The sequence below is a fragment of the Amyelois transitella genome, chromosome 5, assembly GCF_032362555.1.
Source record: "Amyelois transitella isolate CPQ chromosome 5, ilAmyTran1.1, whole genome shotgun sequence".
Taxonomy (NCBI): domain Eukaryota; kingdom Metazoa; phylum Arthropoda; class Insecta; order Lepidoptera; family Pyralidae; genus Amyelois; species Amyelois transitella.
Genome location: NC_083508.1, coordinates 10,958,447 through 10,977,436, shown reverse-complemented (window position 1 = coordinate 10,977,436; position 18,990 = coordinate 10,958,447). Strand labels below are relative to the sequence as shown.

The window sequence follows — 18,990 nt, the reverse complement described above, 5'->3', positions numbered from 1 at the left end:
ATAAAAATTATTAAAAATTACAGGCTCGTGCGAACCTCTTAGACGTAATGTTGGCATCGAGCGATTCGTCGCCGTCATCGTGCGGGTCTTCCCCGGCCGAGCCTCCGCCCCCCTACTCCCGGCTCCACCGGCTGCACCGCTCCAGGAGACAGAAAACCGGTTAGTACATGTTCAAAGGTTTTTATTACATCTGGAACGCAAAATGACTGATAATTTTCCACTGTTCAAGTTGATTTTATTAATGAAAATTTTAAATTAAATTTGACCACGAGTCCGTCGGGTAGGGTCGGGTAATGGGGTCGATGTTGGAAAATTGCGAAAATCCTGTCAATTTGTGATATTCTCAGACGAAGAAGGCAGGTTTAGTTTTTTTGTGCTAATGTTCTAATCATGTGATTTTGCATCTAATATTTAAAAAAAGTTACTGATAGTATGTTCCTCTAATATGCTAAAGTATACAAATAATATTTTAAAAAAGTTATACAATGCTGGAATTTAAACACAAACAACAAAAGATAGTCTATACAGTACAGTACAGCCTACCTGAGCGGGAAAAATATACAATTTAAATTTAAAGAAACTAACGTAATACCTTAATTTTTCTTCAAAGTGCTTAAATTTGTCTTCATGATTCAAACAGCAGTTGAGGAGCATTTATTTCAAAATCTTTACTTATTTTTTTTATATGTTAAAAATAAGGTTCTTCTCATTTTGAGGATTAGAACTAAATGTTTTTCAATGGTGTAGGTTTTTATATTCCAGACAAAAAAGTCAAAACTAGGTGTATAGTAATAACCAACTTATAAAAGATAATAAATAGCCATAAAATCATAAATACATAATGTTGACTTTTTTGTTGTACTTGTTCACCACCATCAAGAAATCTCATTTCACCACACTTAGTTGTCACTCACTGAAATCAACAGAATTGTTAAGACAAACATATAATTATTTTATGCAATCAGCAAATGCTGGAAACATAAAACAATTAGGGGGAAGTCCCCCAGTGGCGGACACCTAAGGTTATTTCAAAATAAAACATAAAATATTTAAGGAATGTTTATAAAATTATGACTTATATTAGATAACAAAGTTAGAAATCAAATTAATTTAACAAAAATGCAACCTCTGCAAAAAAATAATTAATACTATCAAACAAACTTTGGTAACAAAAAACATAATTTTAAAAAGTGGCACCTAGTACCGGACGAATATTTGTGCACGCAACTGACACCAGTTTCATCACAATTATAAATTCTTGAGGGTGTGAATGTTGTACTGTTTCATCAGCTTTTCAAGGTTGTCGTAGAAGAGATCCACTCGTGGTTTGTTAAATCCTACGGGGCGCATCATGCTTGTCGATTCCGGTGTTCTCAACGAAATGTCAGAATGCCTTTTCATGAAGTCGGAATTTTTTATTGCGACTTTTATTTTTTATTTATCAGCACTGCCTTTTTCCTTATTAAATCGATGAGGAATCTTCATGACTTCAGCTAAGTCGTATGCTAATTTAAGAAACTTCTTTTTCTGGCATGCATCTATTCGATAAATCTTTAATGTGGTCCACCAAGACTTCTTCATACTCGGCTGAGAAGGTGTTAGTGAATCTACCTAACTTTGGTTTCATTGTTACTTCTTCTCGATTTAGGGCCTTTATTTAATGTATAGTGCTTTATCGCATTGCAGCTTGTCTTACACTCAGTTCTTTTGACATAACCTTATCAATAGCAGTTTGTAAGCTCTGTGGATCCCAGGATCCTTTCTTTTTCTTCTCTTCCATTTTAACTATCTTCTTTCTTCTATACTCTAAAACAAAATTAAATAATTAGAATAAAATACGTAATTTCTTACAAGAAATATCAATATGTTTACTGTCCGGCACTAAGGGACGACTTAGTGTCCGGTGCTAAGGGACACACATTTTCGTTAATTAGATGGTACCTACTAAAATTGTTTAAAAGATGTAATAATTTTCTACCATTTTACGGATAACAATCGAGTACTGATTTTATCTTTGAATACCACTCAAATGTAAATGCATAAATATACTAGAATTACTTACATTGATATTTAGGTGACGCCGTGATTTCGAGCCTAAAACAGCAAATGGTTACTCCTGCCGCGGCCGTGTGCGTTGCTGGCGAGGCGCGGCGCGTGATCTTGTACCTGTATGCCCCAGCACCCCTTTCACATGTATTTTGAAACGAACTGATTTGTACTCGCTTGATAGTACGAGTGTCCGGCGCTAGGTGCCGTCCGGCGTTACGGGACTTCCCCCTAATTAATTAAAAAATCAGTAACATGCATAATTAATAAATAAATTATAAGAAGTTTTGAAGGTGGTTCAGGGTTTATGTTGCTTCTGTGTTTATTCAGCGTTAGACGTTTAGAAATACCTATTGATGACTTATTAATTACATTTTTTTATTATTTTTACCAGGAACGTTGTACGCTGAATTTTTATGTTTGTCATGTCATGTCTTGCCACGTCCAGCCACGTCACTCGTTTCCGCTCTCACTCACTCGCACCATCTCACTCTGTCGCCTCATTTCGAGTAGATGTCGTACTGGACGTACCGCTATACAAAATTTGGGTTGCTCAATAAACTTTTCATTGAACCCTGTCTTCTCTCTGTCTTGCAAAGACGGTAACCACGCCAGTTGCCATAAATTCAAATTTAAAAAAAAAACTCTTTCTTCAATTTGAAGAAAATCAAACGCCAAAAATCTCTAAATACGTATATAAAGTTTGGTTTTGATATTGCTCCTAATTCGCCATAAGAGCCTGTGAAAAAAAGAGCTATACCCAATTTTGTTGGCGATACGTCCTGTGAGTCGCCCGGACGAGGACGCGGCGGTGACGCTGTCTGTCTCGTCCAGAGGGCGGCGGTCGCTAGCGTGGTGTCTGTTGGCAGCGGCGGCGCTGCGCAGCCGCGGGCTCGGCGTGCTGCGATTCCCGCGCACGCGCCGCCCCTCCATCCTCGGCCGCGACGGATTCTTCGTCCGCTACGGCGACCGCGAGCGCGCCGCAGTCGCCACCTTCGACTTCCTAGACGAACTCTCCTCACCGGACACCAAAGACTGTACCTAAATTAGCAATAAACGCGTCCCAAATATTATATTTTTCTATGTCGCTCGTTTGTGATAGTTTATGGTGAGCGACAGTGACGGACGGAGTTGTCTCGCTTTCGCGCCTGTAGTAAGACTGCTGCGAATTATCCTTGTTTTAGCTTTACAAAGAGCATGGAATCGATGAGTCGGGTAAGAACATATGTATTTCCATTGCGATAGCTGGAAATCTCATAATTATATTAGCGTTTTTATATAACAATGCTCGTGCGATGAAGTGTTTGTACTGCCGGTTTATTTGGAATTCGCAGGGCAGTCTTACAGTAAATTTGTGAGCCAAATAGTTTAAGTGTAGCGTTATCTGTGGCTCCACGATCCGCAGGGCTGCAGCTTTAGATATCTTTCAGGCTTCTTATGGTACTTTACAAATTTATCTCGTGTAGATGTTGTAGTCCTTTCTCACTTTCGACTAATAGAACTACGACGAAGCACATAGGATAGTTATTTTATATACTTCCTAGATTTTCTTTAGTAGGTGTGGGAGGAAGTGACTTTAACACAAATGGCACTGATGCGTTTTGTAAGAGTTAAGAATAAATGCAATCAAAGCAACTGTGAAATGTGAAAAACAAATCTAAGCGGTTTAAGCTTGTTACAATGCTTCCTACAAGCAAAACAGCTTTCTAAAACAATAGTAATATGGTTGATGATTACTTCCTGCGATGTCTAGCTTGCGCTTCGAACCAAAACCGACAACTTTAGGTAAGAAGACGAAATAACTAATGACTAAGTAATTGAAAGCTGCGGCCTCGAAGTAATGTGATATTTTTGTATATACTGTAAGTCCCACTTATTTTCATATACATTTAAATGGATTCCTTTGTAACCGAACGAAGCGTACTGTTGGTCCTAGGGTGAAGTTCTGTGTTTCAGAGTCTGTGCACCTAAACTCAAGCTATCGCGTGATGTAACCACATCTTTTGAATTAATATAACGAAAAATATGATTGCAACGCGCAATGGTTATTAACTAATCATAATACATAGGTACTTATGTAAATATTGAGGATTACTACTAATTACGAATTAGGAACACTTATTAATAAAATATAGGCAACAATAACGAGCGATTAACATTATAAAATCCATTAAATCGAAGGGTACTAAAGTATGTTAGGTGTATATAATTATTATGTCATTGGATGCTATTTATTGACTATCGTTTGCGGAGTGTTCATCTTTTATGTATACTTAAGTACATATCATGAATTGTATGATTTCGTTAAGCAACGATCCTTGTATTTTAAGATTCGACTTGTGTGCAAGTGAATAAAGTAATTTTATTTTGTAAAATGTAAAAAGGAACCGTGATTGTATATTCTGATTCGATAGTTGTTAATTTGTGACGATTTTCACATGCATTTTGTACGTCCAATTTAATATCGATTCAATTTTGTGTACTTACACTTTTTTTTCTTTCATTTAATGTAAATCGATTTTAACGCAAGTCGATAGCTTGCCGATTGCTTTGCTAATGAAACTTGATGGTTATAAACCTCGTCAATTTTGGGTTTTATTATTTGATATTATTTTTAACCAAAGCGTCTTCACAAAACGATTAATGCCACCACTTGTTACACTGCGACACTTTTTAATAGTTTTAAATTGTATTTTACCAAAGGTGGGCTAGGAATTCCTAATTAGGAGTGAGTAATGAAAATCTTCGTCACATTTTTCTCTGTTACTACATATAATTATTTCCTTTATTACCTTAAATTTATTTCTTTAAAGTCTTGTTATTGTTACATATTTAAATCAGTTTTATGATAACGCATGTTCTTAGCACAACTTTGGTGAACTAGCAACTGTAATCTACATTTATTTTTACCCAGCTTCTTTTAATGGTAAAGATTGAAGACAATAAAGGAAGATTTATACTTATTATTAATGAATATCGAAGTGTCGACTTGAAACTATAATATTAACATGTTAGAAGTATGCTACGATGTAAAGTCCGGTGAGCTGCAGAAACAGAACAAATGAACCCAAATACGAGCTATATGCTGTCTTAAAACTTGGCAAATTTGTTCTGTATTGTACCTCTCAGTGTTATTGACGAAGTTTGATATGGCATAAATCTTCTGCTCACATTTTCTTTTTGGTTAGGGGTAAGGTTAACCTATAACAGTCTTGGAGACGCAGAAAATAAGACATATTATGCCTTATCAACATTCGTGAATAGCCCCGCTTGTCGGAGAGTAATTTGCCTATTTGAAACTTGTAAACGTTCTCTTGTATTCGGATACATGCACTGATGATATCGACAAAACCCGCTTTTGATGTGAAATACGTCCGTCCAAAGCCGAATTAGCAATACCCTCTTGCCTTGAATCTTAAGCTGAATATTTGCTAATTCATAAAAAAAAATTAGTTACATCACGTTTCTTTTAAATTGCAAGTTTAACATTTTAATTTCCCGCCATTCTTGGTAACATCAGTGTAGGTAAATTCGAATACATCATTCGTTTTATTTACATTAAAAAAGTATGGATAAATAAAGAGTTTGGATTGTAACATGATGATTATGAAAATATATATAATTTCCTGTTAATTCATCGAAATGACTTGGCGTGTATCATTTCACGTAAAGTATGTCATAACCATTATATCATGTAATCGTAGGATCGAAAAGGTACTGTGATCAGTAACTACCATTGAATTTTGGAACACAATAGGGTATTTTCCTGGCACATTAATAAAATTTCAAGATTGGATCGTGATTCGTTTTATGGTTATAATGTTATAATTATTCTTAACTATTCTATATGGAAACCAGGATGATAATAGCTATAAAATTTACTGATATTGTAAACATTCATAACAGTTGAAATTTTACTATTAAAAAAATAATAATATGCAGGGTTAACAACCTAGCTAAGATAATAAACAACAAGATTTGTTCTACAAGTGTTAGCATACATAACTCAATAATAGAAATTATTTTTACAGGGTTTTATTTGTACTCTTGTGACATTTGTAAATCTATGTTCAAATAAGGACGTGAACATGTTCAGTTCAGCCCTACTGCTGGCTAGGTCAAATGCAAGCAATATTGTGAGACATTTTATAAATAATTAAAATAATTCTGTATATATAAATTGGTCTGTCTCATGGAAACTGCCCTATTGATGTTAATTTTGGAGCACAATCGGCGATAAAATAGGTATTCCTGTGTATTGGGTGCATTTGTTAGTACGTGCTAACGTAAGAGATAGAATACTTATAGGTAGGTACTTTCAACAGTACAAAATGTGTAGAGTAACAATATAATTTAATTATCTACTATAACAGATGGGTTCAATAAACTATTCCGTTCCCAATTTAACACTGGTTTGATTTTCTGTCTGTCCCTTTTTTATTTCCTTCCCTTTCACATCAATGATTTTGACGGGCAGCTCTGTAAACCTAATACATAACATATAATCACGTCTATGAGGGTATATACCTTTGCGGGGTAGACAGAGCCAACAATCATCAAAAGACAGAAAAGGCCAAACCTGACCTCTAAACCTGACTCCGGTATCCACACCTTTATTACTGAGATGCCTCTATCAATCCCAAAAAATTAGACATGGTCGGTTGATAAGTAACGGTAAAATCTATAACGCGTGTATGTATAATGAGAAAATGTTGGAGCCGACCTTGGTGCTTTATCGACACGGGTCATAATCATGAACTGTGTAAATAATAGACATAATATAATCATAGATTTAAAAGTAAGATTGGTACCTTTACAAACATTATCATCCTCCTAGGGTACTATGGGACCCATAGCTTTGACTGTTAATATTCTTCTATATTTAAAAATCTTACTAAATAAATTACTTCTATATAATTCTTCTGGCGTTAGTCCCGTTTGCGTCAGCTTTCTACAGAAGAGACTAAGTACAATTATGACCACTGTCCTGGATTGGACAAGTTTCTGCTCAAAACGTCTCCCATCTGACCTCCTCATTTACAGGGTCCCTAGCCTATTGGATTATGGCAACACATCCAGTTGCCTATGTCAGGTAATATGCAGGTTTCCTCACATATAATTTTTCAACTAACACTCGAATAATGCCAAAAAATTTGGTATGAAGGCGACGAGCTACCTACCGCCGCACCTCAACAGCCTGTTAATTTGACACATTGAAAATTACACAAAGAGATTTGCAGTAGAGCTATCAGCTAGAGTTAATAGATGTTGCATTACTTTGGGCTAGTTATAGTTTGTTATTTCCAAGTTTAAATTTTGTAAAAATGATCAGCAAGTGACATAAGAAAATCCCGGCTAATATAATATTATAAATGCGTAAGTTTGTTACCTCTTCACAGATTAACCACTGAACTGATTTCCTTGAGTGATAGTCATAGATTCATAATTATAGAGCTGCCTATTTTAATTATTCAACCAATCTCTGTTCACCGAAATTTTATCCAGATATTCGTTTAATGAATTATGCGTCAGTAGATTAATAACATTTTCGTTATTTCTTATTCACAATATCCTACAAAAAGTATAATTATATCTTGACTTCCTTTACTATTCAAATAAAATAAATATTTAAAAGGTTTTTATTAAACATCAAAATTAATAAACTTTTAACAACAACCCCCTTTATATTGTAACTTTATCCACATTTTTCAATCGATATCCCGTGCACACATTACATACACTGGCTTATCTTGTTGTGACCTGAAAACCATTAAAAATTATTAACTAAGTAGGTACATCTATTGGCTTAGGACTTGGTGAATCAGTGGTATCAATTAACTAGGGCTTAATTAGCAATTTATGTTTGAGAAATTGTATAAAATTATTTTTCAAATATTGTTACATATAGTCGACTATATCCCTTACGGGAAAGAGAGAGCCAAGTTAGGCCACGTTCAGCTTTATCATAGAAGATTCAAGAAGTGTCAAAAGAATCCCAAGTTATCCTATCCCTTAGTCGCTTTTTTGAGTCATCCATAGGAAAGAGATGAAATGGTCCCATTCTTTTTCTTTTGGTGCCGGGAACCACACGGCATAATAATAATGCATAAAATTTGTTCAAATAGTGTCCATTGTTTTATATTGTTTTCACAATACTTACCTAAACACGAGAGAAAAAAAAAACATTAGTGTTTTAGTCAACTTAGCAAAAAACAACTTGATTAAAATATATATACTATCATAGCCACACTGCAAAACAAACAAACATACATACATAAATTACTTTTGTAGAAAATGTAGGAAACTAATTTAATTTTTTAAATACATATAATAACCGACACCAGCAATAATAATGAAGACTAGGAATTTTTTGAACACAATAATAGCTAAGAATTACATTTTACAAATTTAGGTAATCCTCTCAATTCATTCTCGTAAATATTCTTGGCTGTCGTCACTTGAATGATGTCATAATTTCAACGTTTTCAACGAAAACGTTTAATCATTTCATAACAGGTTAAATCAATGATGCTGTTGTTGCTATTTTTGCTCAGTTAGCGAAATCCAGAAACTTACGACTGGGTTACATATGCGTAAAATAAAAATACAAAGTAAAAAAAAAACAATTCTTTAATTTTAAAAAATACTTAAATAATTTTGTCATGACAATCATTACACCTCAACAAAAATCACAGACATCGGTACTTGAAAAAAAAATACACCACTGAAAAACAATAAAAATGATCATTTTAAGAACTGAAAACATAAAATACGTTTAGAAACATATCGTAAATTTTTATACGAAAATTGCCAATTAGGTTCACGTACAAAACTGCAATTACTTTACCCGTACATACACTCTTTCATTTATTTTTATGTACACTAATGGAATGATGTGGTATATGATATCGGTTTAAAAACCATACATACATACATACAATTAAAACATTCTCATGTACACATGGCGGCATATGAAATTACTTTTAACCAGCATTGACATTAAATACAGATAAGCCTGATAATACTAAACTAAAAGTATTGACAGCTTATAATATCCATTACAAGTCAAATCGGTGATTTATAATTTTAAAATGGAACGAAGGAATTTTATTTTAATAAAAAAACTAACTTTGTATGTGGCATTTGATCTACCACATTGTTAATTCAACAATTACTATAAACACAAGAATCATTCGTCAATACATTAGATAATTACATATTTACACAACTTATTAGATCACATTAAAACAACAAGATAAACTTGCAACTTAGAATGTAATGAAGGAACTCATTTTGTGACAAAAAAAAATGTGAGTGAGCGTCATACCTTGACGAAAAGGTAAATATTAGAAATTTATTATATATTTTTTTTAATTTCGACATTATTGTTTGACAACTTGGTCAACCTACAATTTTCTTGATGAACTTTTTATTTAGGTATATATTTTACAAATCATTAATTTCTTTTAAAGTCATCGAGACGACTATTTCAATATTTTTGCTTTGACAAATATTATATATTTAATTATTGAATAAGTAACCAAAATAACATTATTATATAAATTAGTTACTTTAAGTTTTACCGATACAATATACTCATTACTTAACGCAGTTAATAAACTTAAACTTGTCAGAATTATTTTTTCTTGTCATTTTAATTTTGTAATAGAAAAATTACTTCAACTGAAAAATTTGTTATTTTAGTGATAGAACTTCCAATATTAATTTACATTTTAATTTGAAAAAAAGATAGAGTACTTGCAAAAACCATTTCAAATGAACTTATACAATTAGCTATTTCAATGGATCTGCAGTCAGAAATTGAGAGTAATTGACCAAATTTTCGGAAAGAGTTATATTTAATGTTAAAATGTACATATTTCTAAAAGTATTTTCAGACTTGGCAATTCCTAACACACACATTTTGGAAGATTTTCACTTGGACACATTCCAATTTCCAATAATCATTAACGTTAAAACAGTAGAAACACAAGTATAACATTAGCAATAACAACTAATAAATAAATATAAAAAATAAACTGTACCACAATTTAAAAAGTTTGATAAGATACTATCGTAATTTAATATAGTAGAAATATATAACATAACCTCACGAAAACTATTGCACGTAATTGATTTACACCATCGATTTAAAAAAAAAATTCAGATAGATCTAGTTTTTATTCAAATAAATATGGTTGAATTAATTTTTTCTTCAAAATACAGCACTATTTTAAAAATACAATTTTTCGATCCCTTTAATTGAAAAAAAAAGTTAACGGTAACACAATAGGCACAAAATGTTTCAATCAAAGATTGTTATATAAAATTTGTTAGAGATAGCTGTTTAGAATTTTATGCAATCTATAACAGATCAAAACTGATAAAGGTAGCTTTTTATGACCTCTAATGACATATTAGTAATCTCATTAGTCTGCCAAATAAAAAAGTTTTGCATTTCGCCAGTAAATAAAATAAACAAAACAAAATCGTAAATAATCAAAAAAATAATATTCTATTTCGCGAGATTATCGTCATCTTAGTTTGTAATTCATACTTAATAATATTGATGGAAAGTTATTTTAGTCATTTTGACCTACTCGTATTTAATTTACCAATTTTCAATTTATCTAGAAATTAATTTACTTGGAATTTGTGACAAACGTGAATGAAGCCCCGAAAGCAACTAAAGCTATAAAAATAATAAAAAGTTGTGACACATTTTTTGTTCAATTTCTACAAAGATATATTTTAAAATACAATGACTTTTAATAGAAATATGTTCATTTATTCAATAATCAAGTCTAGTCTTCCAAAATGTTTTAAACATTATATATATAAATTTATATACTATACCTACTACAACTATAACGCTGTCCCGCTTAGCTGACAGACTTAAGTTCCGGCCTTATTCCGTAATTAGTTATTTTTACATCTTACTTTTTAAGTTCAGGTCAAGCTGAATATTGCATACGAAACCTTTTATATGATTGACATTATATTATCGAATATCAGCGCGCAAACTGCTTATTGAACAGTTCAATTCTTATGAATAATAAACATAAGACATAGTTTTTTCACGCTTCTAGCAAGGAATTAACAGAAACAAAATGTTGTAACCCGAAAAAATATATAACATCAGTTAGTAGGTAACTAAAAAACCAAATGTACCAAATCGCCAGTAATTTCTAAATCAAGATCCGTTTCAGTCACAAATGTATTTACTTTCCCTACTGTCAAACATCATCGTTTGTTCATCTGTATTGACACAACCGTATCCATTGTTCTTGGCAACAACGCGTTACAACAACAACAAAAAAAAACGTGAAAATGTTACAATACTGCATAATTATTTTTCTGTTGTTCAAACCCTGACGTACCAACAAAGGACACGTGGAAATTCATTTTGCATGATAAAAAAAACACACACACGGTTGTAAACGATACTTTAACTGATAAGGATATTGATTTTAAGCAAGCAATCAATGACAAAATGTCACAAGTGCTAATGCTTTTACGATGAAGGGAAAGATGCACCGTTTAACATACATTTTAATATTATGTTCCCACCTGCATCCTAAAACGATTTAAGTTTTATTGTTAAGAAATACTTAATCGAGCAGGTTAATTTATAAGGTAAAATTGCTACGAAAATTCTTAAATCGAGTCCATTTGACGATGATTATCATCGTCATAATTTCACTTGTTAATCGATTTATATAGAATCAAAAACAATCAATGTCAATCAATATAAAATTTTACCCTATAAGCAGGTTAACAATATTCAGCTTCACCCAAATAAATAAATTAAGCTCAACACCTCACTGGGTTTCAATAAATTAAGTCTTGTGATGATCAGAAACTAATTGATCTAATATGGAGACCGAATATAAAAAACAATTTAAAGTTACATGTCCACATAAAACTAGGAAATAAAAAAAAGAACGTTTTCTTTTAAAATATATACACAACATACAATAATCACGTCTATATCCCTTGCGAGGTAGACTGGACCAACAGTCTTAAAAAGACTGACTGACGTTCTGTTGTTTGGCCTAATGATAGAATTGAGATTCAAATAGAGACAGGTTGCTATCCTGTCGCTTGAAAGAAGAATCCCAAGTTTATAAGCCTATCCCTTAGTCGACTTTAACGACATCCACGTGGAAAGAGATGGAGTGGACCTTTTCTATTTTCTATTGGTGCCGGGAACCACACGGCATATATACACTAAGGATAAAGTATCCGTATTTGTCAAATACCGTTACTTTCTATAATAAACTTTTAAAGTACCGTTTTCATGTAGACCAGTATACATCCATGCATGTATGTATAATTTCGTATCTCCATTTTAGATCAACACACAAATCTTATCTTTATATCTTAACTTAGCTCCCTAGTCCCGGTTTTGATCCTCCCGACGTACAATGGCCCTTCTTCAGGCTAATACTTGACTTGTCTGTTGGTTTATTACTCGATCTATCAGGAACACCACCGAAGATGGCTGGTTTCTTTTTCGTCTCTTTGTTTGCACTGTTTTAAAATATGTTTATTACAAAATAATTATAAATAATAAACTATTTATAAACCGAAATTTGGTGCTGAAGTATGTAAGTGCAATAAATGACACCCGTGCTAAAGCGATTCCAAAAACAAAATGAAAAGATAATTCTAGTTTAAATGATGCACATTACATTATGTATGTTTTCTGGACAAATGACACACCTATAACTTTTGCAAAGCGTCGAATCCCAATTTTTCACGAATTTTCAACATATTACGTAGCCAAATTAATCAGTAAAATTATGCCAGTTTTTCTTTCTTAAATTTATTACCGTCAAAGCAAACCAACTGTAAGCATGCAGGCAAATTAAATTATTTTATGATATAATTATTTAGTTTTCTGTCTTTTCCGTCCTTTATTGGAATATTTTCAGATCTCACCCTGAACCACAGTATTTAATAATAGAAAGTATTATCCAAACATAAGATATTTGCGGGCTAAGCTTTAATGTAAGTTTAATGAGTTTGATACATCAAAAAATCAAGTTTACACCTGTTATGTGTGAGCATAATGGATATTTTATTTGCAAACGACACAAGTGAACTTATGTAACTATTTATAACAGGTTTTTTTGAATTCTGTAAACCTTTTGATTATGACTAAACCCAAAAGCTAAAAGGTTCATGCAATGAGACCAGAGTTGGTTGCCCATTTTAAATTAAAAAGCGTTTTAGGTGACAACTGATTTTTTTAAAATAAGTATAAAAATATATTATTAAGGAATAACATTTTTAAGTAAGTAGTGTTTTGTTATGAGACTTTCATGACGATAAAAATAATAATCCAATATAATTAATAAAACTTAACAAAATTATCTGGGAAATAAAATTGTTAATCTCGAATTATTAAAATCTATAAATATATTGTAATCGTTTCCAATTTCGAGATGCCATATAATGAAATAATAATAAATAACTGATTAAGATAAAATATCTGATTAATAACACAATCTGGGAATACCAGTGACAAGGTATTTTAATGCTAAATTAATAATGAGTTTCACACAACAATATGAAGAATATTTGTTTAAAAACGGAGTGTTAAATAAAATCAGAAGGCTGTAGTAAATTGTAAAAAAAATGAAGATGAAAAGAAGAAGTCAAAAAGCAAATATCATTAAAAAAAATAACAGTGTGGAAACTATTCAAAATTTAGATTCTAAACCCAAAAAGTGGTCAACGGTTCAACTGAGCATAGTTTACTCAGATGGACTGTTGAGGAGGTAAGAGAGATAATATTAGAAAGTTTTATAATGATGTAACATTGTGTAGTGTAACTTATTACGTTACTCGACGTCGAATCATAAGAATAAAGGGTGACTCACGCAGCCCACATACGACTTGCGTGCGCGATCGTGGCTTAGTCGCCACCTACGTGACAACGAAAACGTAGCATGTCTGATGACAGTCTCAAATATTATGTGCAAATATCCTTTGAGATAAAATCGAAATCAGCCATATTAATCCTACTAATATTATAAATGCGAAAGTTTGTATGTCAGGATGTCAGTATGGATGTTTGTTAGTCTTTCACGAAAAAACTACTGAACCGATTACGATGAAATTTGGTATGTAGGTAGCTGAAGATCCAGAATAACATATATCCCAGAGTTCCCGCGGGATTGATTGTTACAGTATGATTGGGTTTCTACGCGGGCGAAGTTGCGGTCGGCCTCTAGTTAAGACATACTTATAGATAAATAAGAAAAAGTCTGTATGTTTGTTATTTTGATTTTAAATCTAGATATGTAGCATTTTAGCCATCTCATAAGTCGTAAGTACCTAACAGGTAATCATATAAAAACAAAACACGTCTCTGTCCTTTACAAGGTAAACAAAGCTCACAGTCACGATACAAGAATACTGAAGAAATTGAGATTCAAAGATAAAGACAGCTTTCTAGCCTTTCGTCTACAGGAAGTCTTCTTCCGCCAGGCTTTAGTCCCGGGTGCATCGTCTCCACTCTGAGGAGGAGCCCAGGGTATGTCTTTGACCATGGATCTTGGATTGGGTGCATTAAGTTTTTACACGAAGCGATTCCTATCTGACCTCCGCAACCTTTGCAGGGGAACCTAACCCGTATTGGATCGATCACGGTTACACATCCAGTTGCCTAAATATGCAGGTTCCTCACAATGTTTCCCCAGATGTAGTCTCTGCCTACCCCTCCGGGAAAGAGGCGTGGTTTTATGTAGGTATGTATGTACATGACTGAGGTAAGATTTGAATCTGTGCTTTTGATGCGCATCACGCATTTTAACCGGCACCTTACCATTTCGACCACCCACGTTCGCCTTTCGCCTATTATTAGAAGTAGATATGGCTAGTTAATGAGCCTGCGGCGACATCACTAACGTCACACACCAACTGTCCATCATCGCGAAGAAATTGACAATAGCAGCGAAGAATCTGAATCGCGCAAACGAAGATTTCACGGATTGAAGAATAAATACAACCTCCGACTCAACACCGTCTGTCGCGCGGTTCCCCAGGCATTACACCTAGCCTGGCGGAAGGTCTTCCCTTTGGTGGCGGTCGAGCCGAAACCCCCACAACCAAGCCCTTTAGAGTCGCAGAGGTCATTAAGATGACATTTCACGAATTAAAACTGTTGAAACCTAATGCATCCTCAATATGGGGAGATCACTATGTTATCATTAAATATTTTACACATTATTATAGTTAAAACAAAGACAACCACATGAAATGCTTATCGAACACGTATTTAGACTCCGCAATTCATAATATCGTCACAGACATTACCTACATACCTACATTTACACGATGTGACGGTAACAAAATGTTATAACATTTATTTATTTTTGTGAGTTGGATATATGTATGTATACATATATCCAACTCACAAAAATAAATAAATGTTAGACAGCTTCTGTGGCGCAGCGGTAATACGTACGCTTGTCTGTGACACCGGAGCTCCCGAGTTCGAATCCCTGCCAGGGCATGATGGGAAAAGAACTTTTTCTGATTGGCCTGGGTCTTGGATGTTTATCTATATAAGTATTTATTATAAAATATAATATCCTTGAGTTAGTATCTCATAACAGAAGTCTCGAACTTACTCGACGCTAACTCAATCAGTGTAATTTGTCCCGTATATATTTTTTGTTTTTATTTATTATTTATTATTCGACTGACATCTTGTCATGATTGATAGGACTAATGGTACATTTTAATATGGATAGGAACAAGGACAGCAGTTAGAAGTAACTTAGATTCAGACAACGTTAGATTTCCCTTCCACGTATCTGTTCCCCAATACCAACAATCTACTAATTAAGAAGTTTCAGACATATACATACATATAATCACATCTTTATCCCTTTCGGGTTAGACAGAGCCAACAGTCACGAAAAGACTGAAAGGCCACGTTCAGCTGTTTGGCCTTATGATAGAATTGAGATGCAAATAGTGCCTGGTTGCTAGCCCATCGTCTACCTGAAGAATCCCAAGTTTATAAAGTAATATTCACCTTTGGAAAAGAGGCGGACACGACTTCCATAGAAAAATGGTGGAGTGGGTCTATTCCTTTCTCTTAGTGTAGGGAACCACATGGCACTAATCGAAATTTCAAAAGAGTAAATAGGCATTATTTGAACTTGCGCCATCCGCAAGAAAAATAAAGGTAAAAAAGTAAGAAATTCCAGGTAATGTGTGTAACAATAAAATCTAATCTAAGCCAACACAAATTGAAAAAATCATTTGCATAAATAAAATTATAAGCACTTCGAATGATAATGCAGTTAATATACAAGCAGTGACCACACCACACAGCATGCAACATGCATTTCTGTTTAATATTTAATTCTTGTATGTTCAAAAGTGATTGAAACAGATATTTAAAAATAAAATAAAAATTTACTTAAAAAAAAAGCTGGTAAAAAATAATTGAGAAAGCAATTATATCATTTGCTTCTATGAGTATATTACATATATAAACTTTTGAACACACTACAAACACAATAGCTTGTTTCGAACCTTAAAAATGATTTAAATATTTTAATAATAAAAATATAATAGAATCCATACATAACTAATTTAATAATTAAAAAGTAAATATATTATAAAAAAACTGTAATAAGAATCATTAAATTTCTTTGCAGGAACTCTGAAGTATTTTTTTTTTTACATGGAAACAAGCTATGGCCAAGTAAATAATAATATATTTTTTTAAGATAAAATTAAAATCTCACCTGAGCATTATCCTGAAGTTCTCCAATTCTCGTATACTATTTGACAGTCTCGCAAATGCATTAAAAAGAGCTACAATTTCTGTTCTCTGTAACCTTTGTGACTTGTGTCTTAATGGAAGCTTGCCCTGCTCCGGGTCACCTTCAGGGCTATCCCATCTGCCCGAAAATAAAATTTTTAGTGCAGTCCCCAAACCCTGTGTCTGCAGTTTTCCCCAGAGCTTACATTTATCACACCCCACACAGTCCATTATCCTCGAAATATTCCAAAAGTGTTCACGGAACTCATTCTTCAAGTTCGCCGCCTGACTGCCTCCGTTAAACATGGAAGACTCATTGAAATGGTCGGGAAATGTGTATATAACTCCGATCATGTTACGAATTGCTTGTCTCGTCTCTTCATCCTCAGTAGGATTTCCAGTAAAATACTCTTCTCTTTCTAAGTAGGGTCCAGCTTTTGCTAATGCTCTCATTTCAAGAAGATACACAAAGTAAAGATTTTTCAACCAATTAGGACTTTCTCCTAGAGTTTGTGACGGGTCAAATCTCCTCTGGAACTCCTCAAGATTAGGTCCCCACTCCCCTTCAGGGGATACAGTAAACCCAGCAGTTTTTTCAGAGAGCAAATATTTAGAGCACAGATGAATGTTAATACTTGTATGCATACCTGATATTGCCCTATAAAATACCCTTTTCTCTAAACACATGTTACTCAAATCTGAACTGAGTACATATGGAAAGGATTCATAAGGGTTAATTTTGGGACGGAAACAATTCTCTTGGTATATACTTCTCCAAATTCTATGTGCAGATGGGCCTTTGTAACCAGTATACCTCTCAGGGTTCAGAGACAAATCAACATATTCTGCTTCAGCATCCCTATCGTCATTTTCACAAAATTTCTCTAGAGCATCATCGTAAGCCTTCCACTTTGCAATTTCATATTGACTTGCTGCACTGATAGTCATATTCAGATAGCCTAAGTCTGGATCATGATCTGCATCAGAACTGCAGTCAGATTGACCTTCTTTTGTATACTTCGTAACAGGAGACTCATCTTCATGATCATTCTCATAACCGTTTGCATATCCAGGCACACTTTCTTTGGAGCAAGTTTTTATATGGCAGTACTTCATAGCACACCTACTGTCGTCTACCCAAAAAGGGCATTCTTTTTTCAAATTGACCTTGTAGAATCTAAAATAGTCTTTGCTTACCAAGCTCTGTATCCGGGGGAATATCTTTACGTTGTTGAAATAATCTATTGTGTCGACATTACACGAGCAGTCGCCCAGAGCTCCATGTAAGGCCTCAAAGCACACATTGCTATCACAACTCTCCTTTCCATACAGCTCCGTGTCGTAACTTACCGCCCGAACTATCGCAAGAGCGAAAATTATAAACACAACACAAGAATTTTTAAATGCCATTTGTAAGTTGTTTGTGCCCATTGTAGATTTAAGAAATCGCAGATGAAATTGTTTGTACGACACTACACATTTAAAAGTTTTTGGCAAACCATGAAAAAATCAAGTGAAAGTGGTAAATTTTGCACACAAAAATTATTGTGACTACGTGACTGCTTCGCTTGTATTTCCCTTTCCCAAAACCAGAATGAGATGAAAACCAAACCAATGACTAAAATGACACTTACATTTTGTTGTGACAGTAAACGTCAGTATAAATGCCAGCGTCATTCTAATGTCAGTGCCATTATTATTTTGGGTTACCATCTACAATGACTTCAATTGTACCATTTGTAGTATTATTAGTATTGTAGTACCTACATAATACTATTTATGATTGTACCTCGTGTATGAAAAATGATTAATTTCTTTAAAACAATAAAGGTATCTTGTTTTATTTATATTGCCCTCTTATTTTCAAAACTGCGCTGTAGCTGTAGGCCGAGTGAATAACTCCCGCTTATTCACATACAGCGGTCCGTGACTTTACAGACAAAGGGAGTGTCCTCTTGCGAAAAATATAGCTGTCTAGTTTCACATCATAACAAAAAACAAAACAGTTCTTTTTTCGCACGATAAAAACGGCGTCGCGTGAGACATACTACAGGGGCAGCTTCAGAAATGTGACTATTTGCTACGACTACCACAACTTCATAATGTGCGTGTTTTTCATTCCTTTTCCTGTCAAATTGTATAAAATTTTAACC

The 18,990-nt window shown here is 33.6% G+C and overlaps 3 protein-coding genes across 7 annotated transcripts in view; 1 reads left to right on the top strand and 2 right to left on the bottom strand.

The window, feature by feature from the left end:
• The window catches only part of LOC106141364 (uncharacterized), a 382,952-nt gene extending 376,499 nt beyond the window's left edge, over positions 1–6,453 (top strand). For 3 of the 4 annotated variants that reach the window (XM_060944441.1, XM_060944442.1, XM_060944444.1), the window contains 2 exons: positions 24–159; positions 2,916–6,453. In XM_060944441.1, the coding sequence (XP_060800424.1) occupies positions 24–159; positions 2,916–3,091 (312 nt within the window). In that variant the 3' untranslated portion in view covers positions 3,092–6,453. Of the gene's footprint in view, positions 1–23; positions 160–2,880 lie in introns of all 4 variants that reach the window. The other variant, XM_060944443.1, reaches the window with a different exon arrangement.
• LOC106134506 (CD63 antigen) overlaps positions 1–18,990 on the bottom strand; it is a 515,731-nt gene that overhangs the window by 320,311 nt on the left and 176,430 nt on the right. The gene's annotated exons all lie outside the window — the stretch shown is intronic.
• LOC106140649 (ero1-like protein) lies at positions 7,670–18,460 on the bottom strand. Of its 2 annotated transcripts, none has more exons than XM_013342272.2 (2): positions 16,821–18,460; positions 7,670–7,806 (listed from the first exon to the last, which is right to left on the bottom strand). In XM_013342272.2, exons 1-2 carry the CDS (start codon positions 18,266–18,268, stop codon positions 7,755–7,757), a joined length of 1,500 nt encoding a protein of 499 aa, XP_013197726.2. In that variant the 5' UTR covers positions 18,269–18,460; the 3' UTR covers positions 7,670–7,754. The 2 variants fall into 2 exon arrangements, with proteins under 2 accessions (XP_013197726.2, XP_060810799.1); XM_060954816.1 differs by lacking the exon at positions 7,670–7,806 and adding an exon at positions 10,382–12,579 and having other exon boundaries at positions 16,821–18,457.

Coding starts and splice junctions, on each gene's coding strand:
- LOC106140649 (XM_060954816.1), bottom strand. CDS start 18,268: ATGGGCACAAACAACTTACAAATGGCATTTAAAAATTCTTGTGTTGTG. Junction 12,580..16,820: donor AACTTCAGGATAATGCTCAG/GTGAGATTTTAA, acceptor ATTTTAAAACAG/TGCAAACAAAGAGACGAAAA.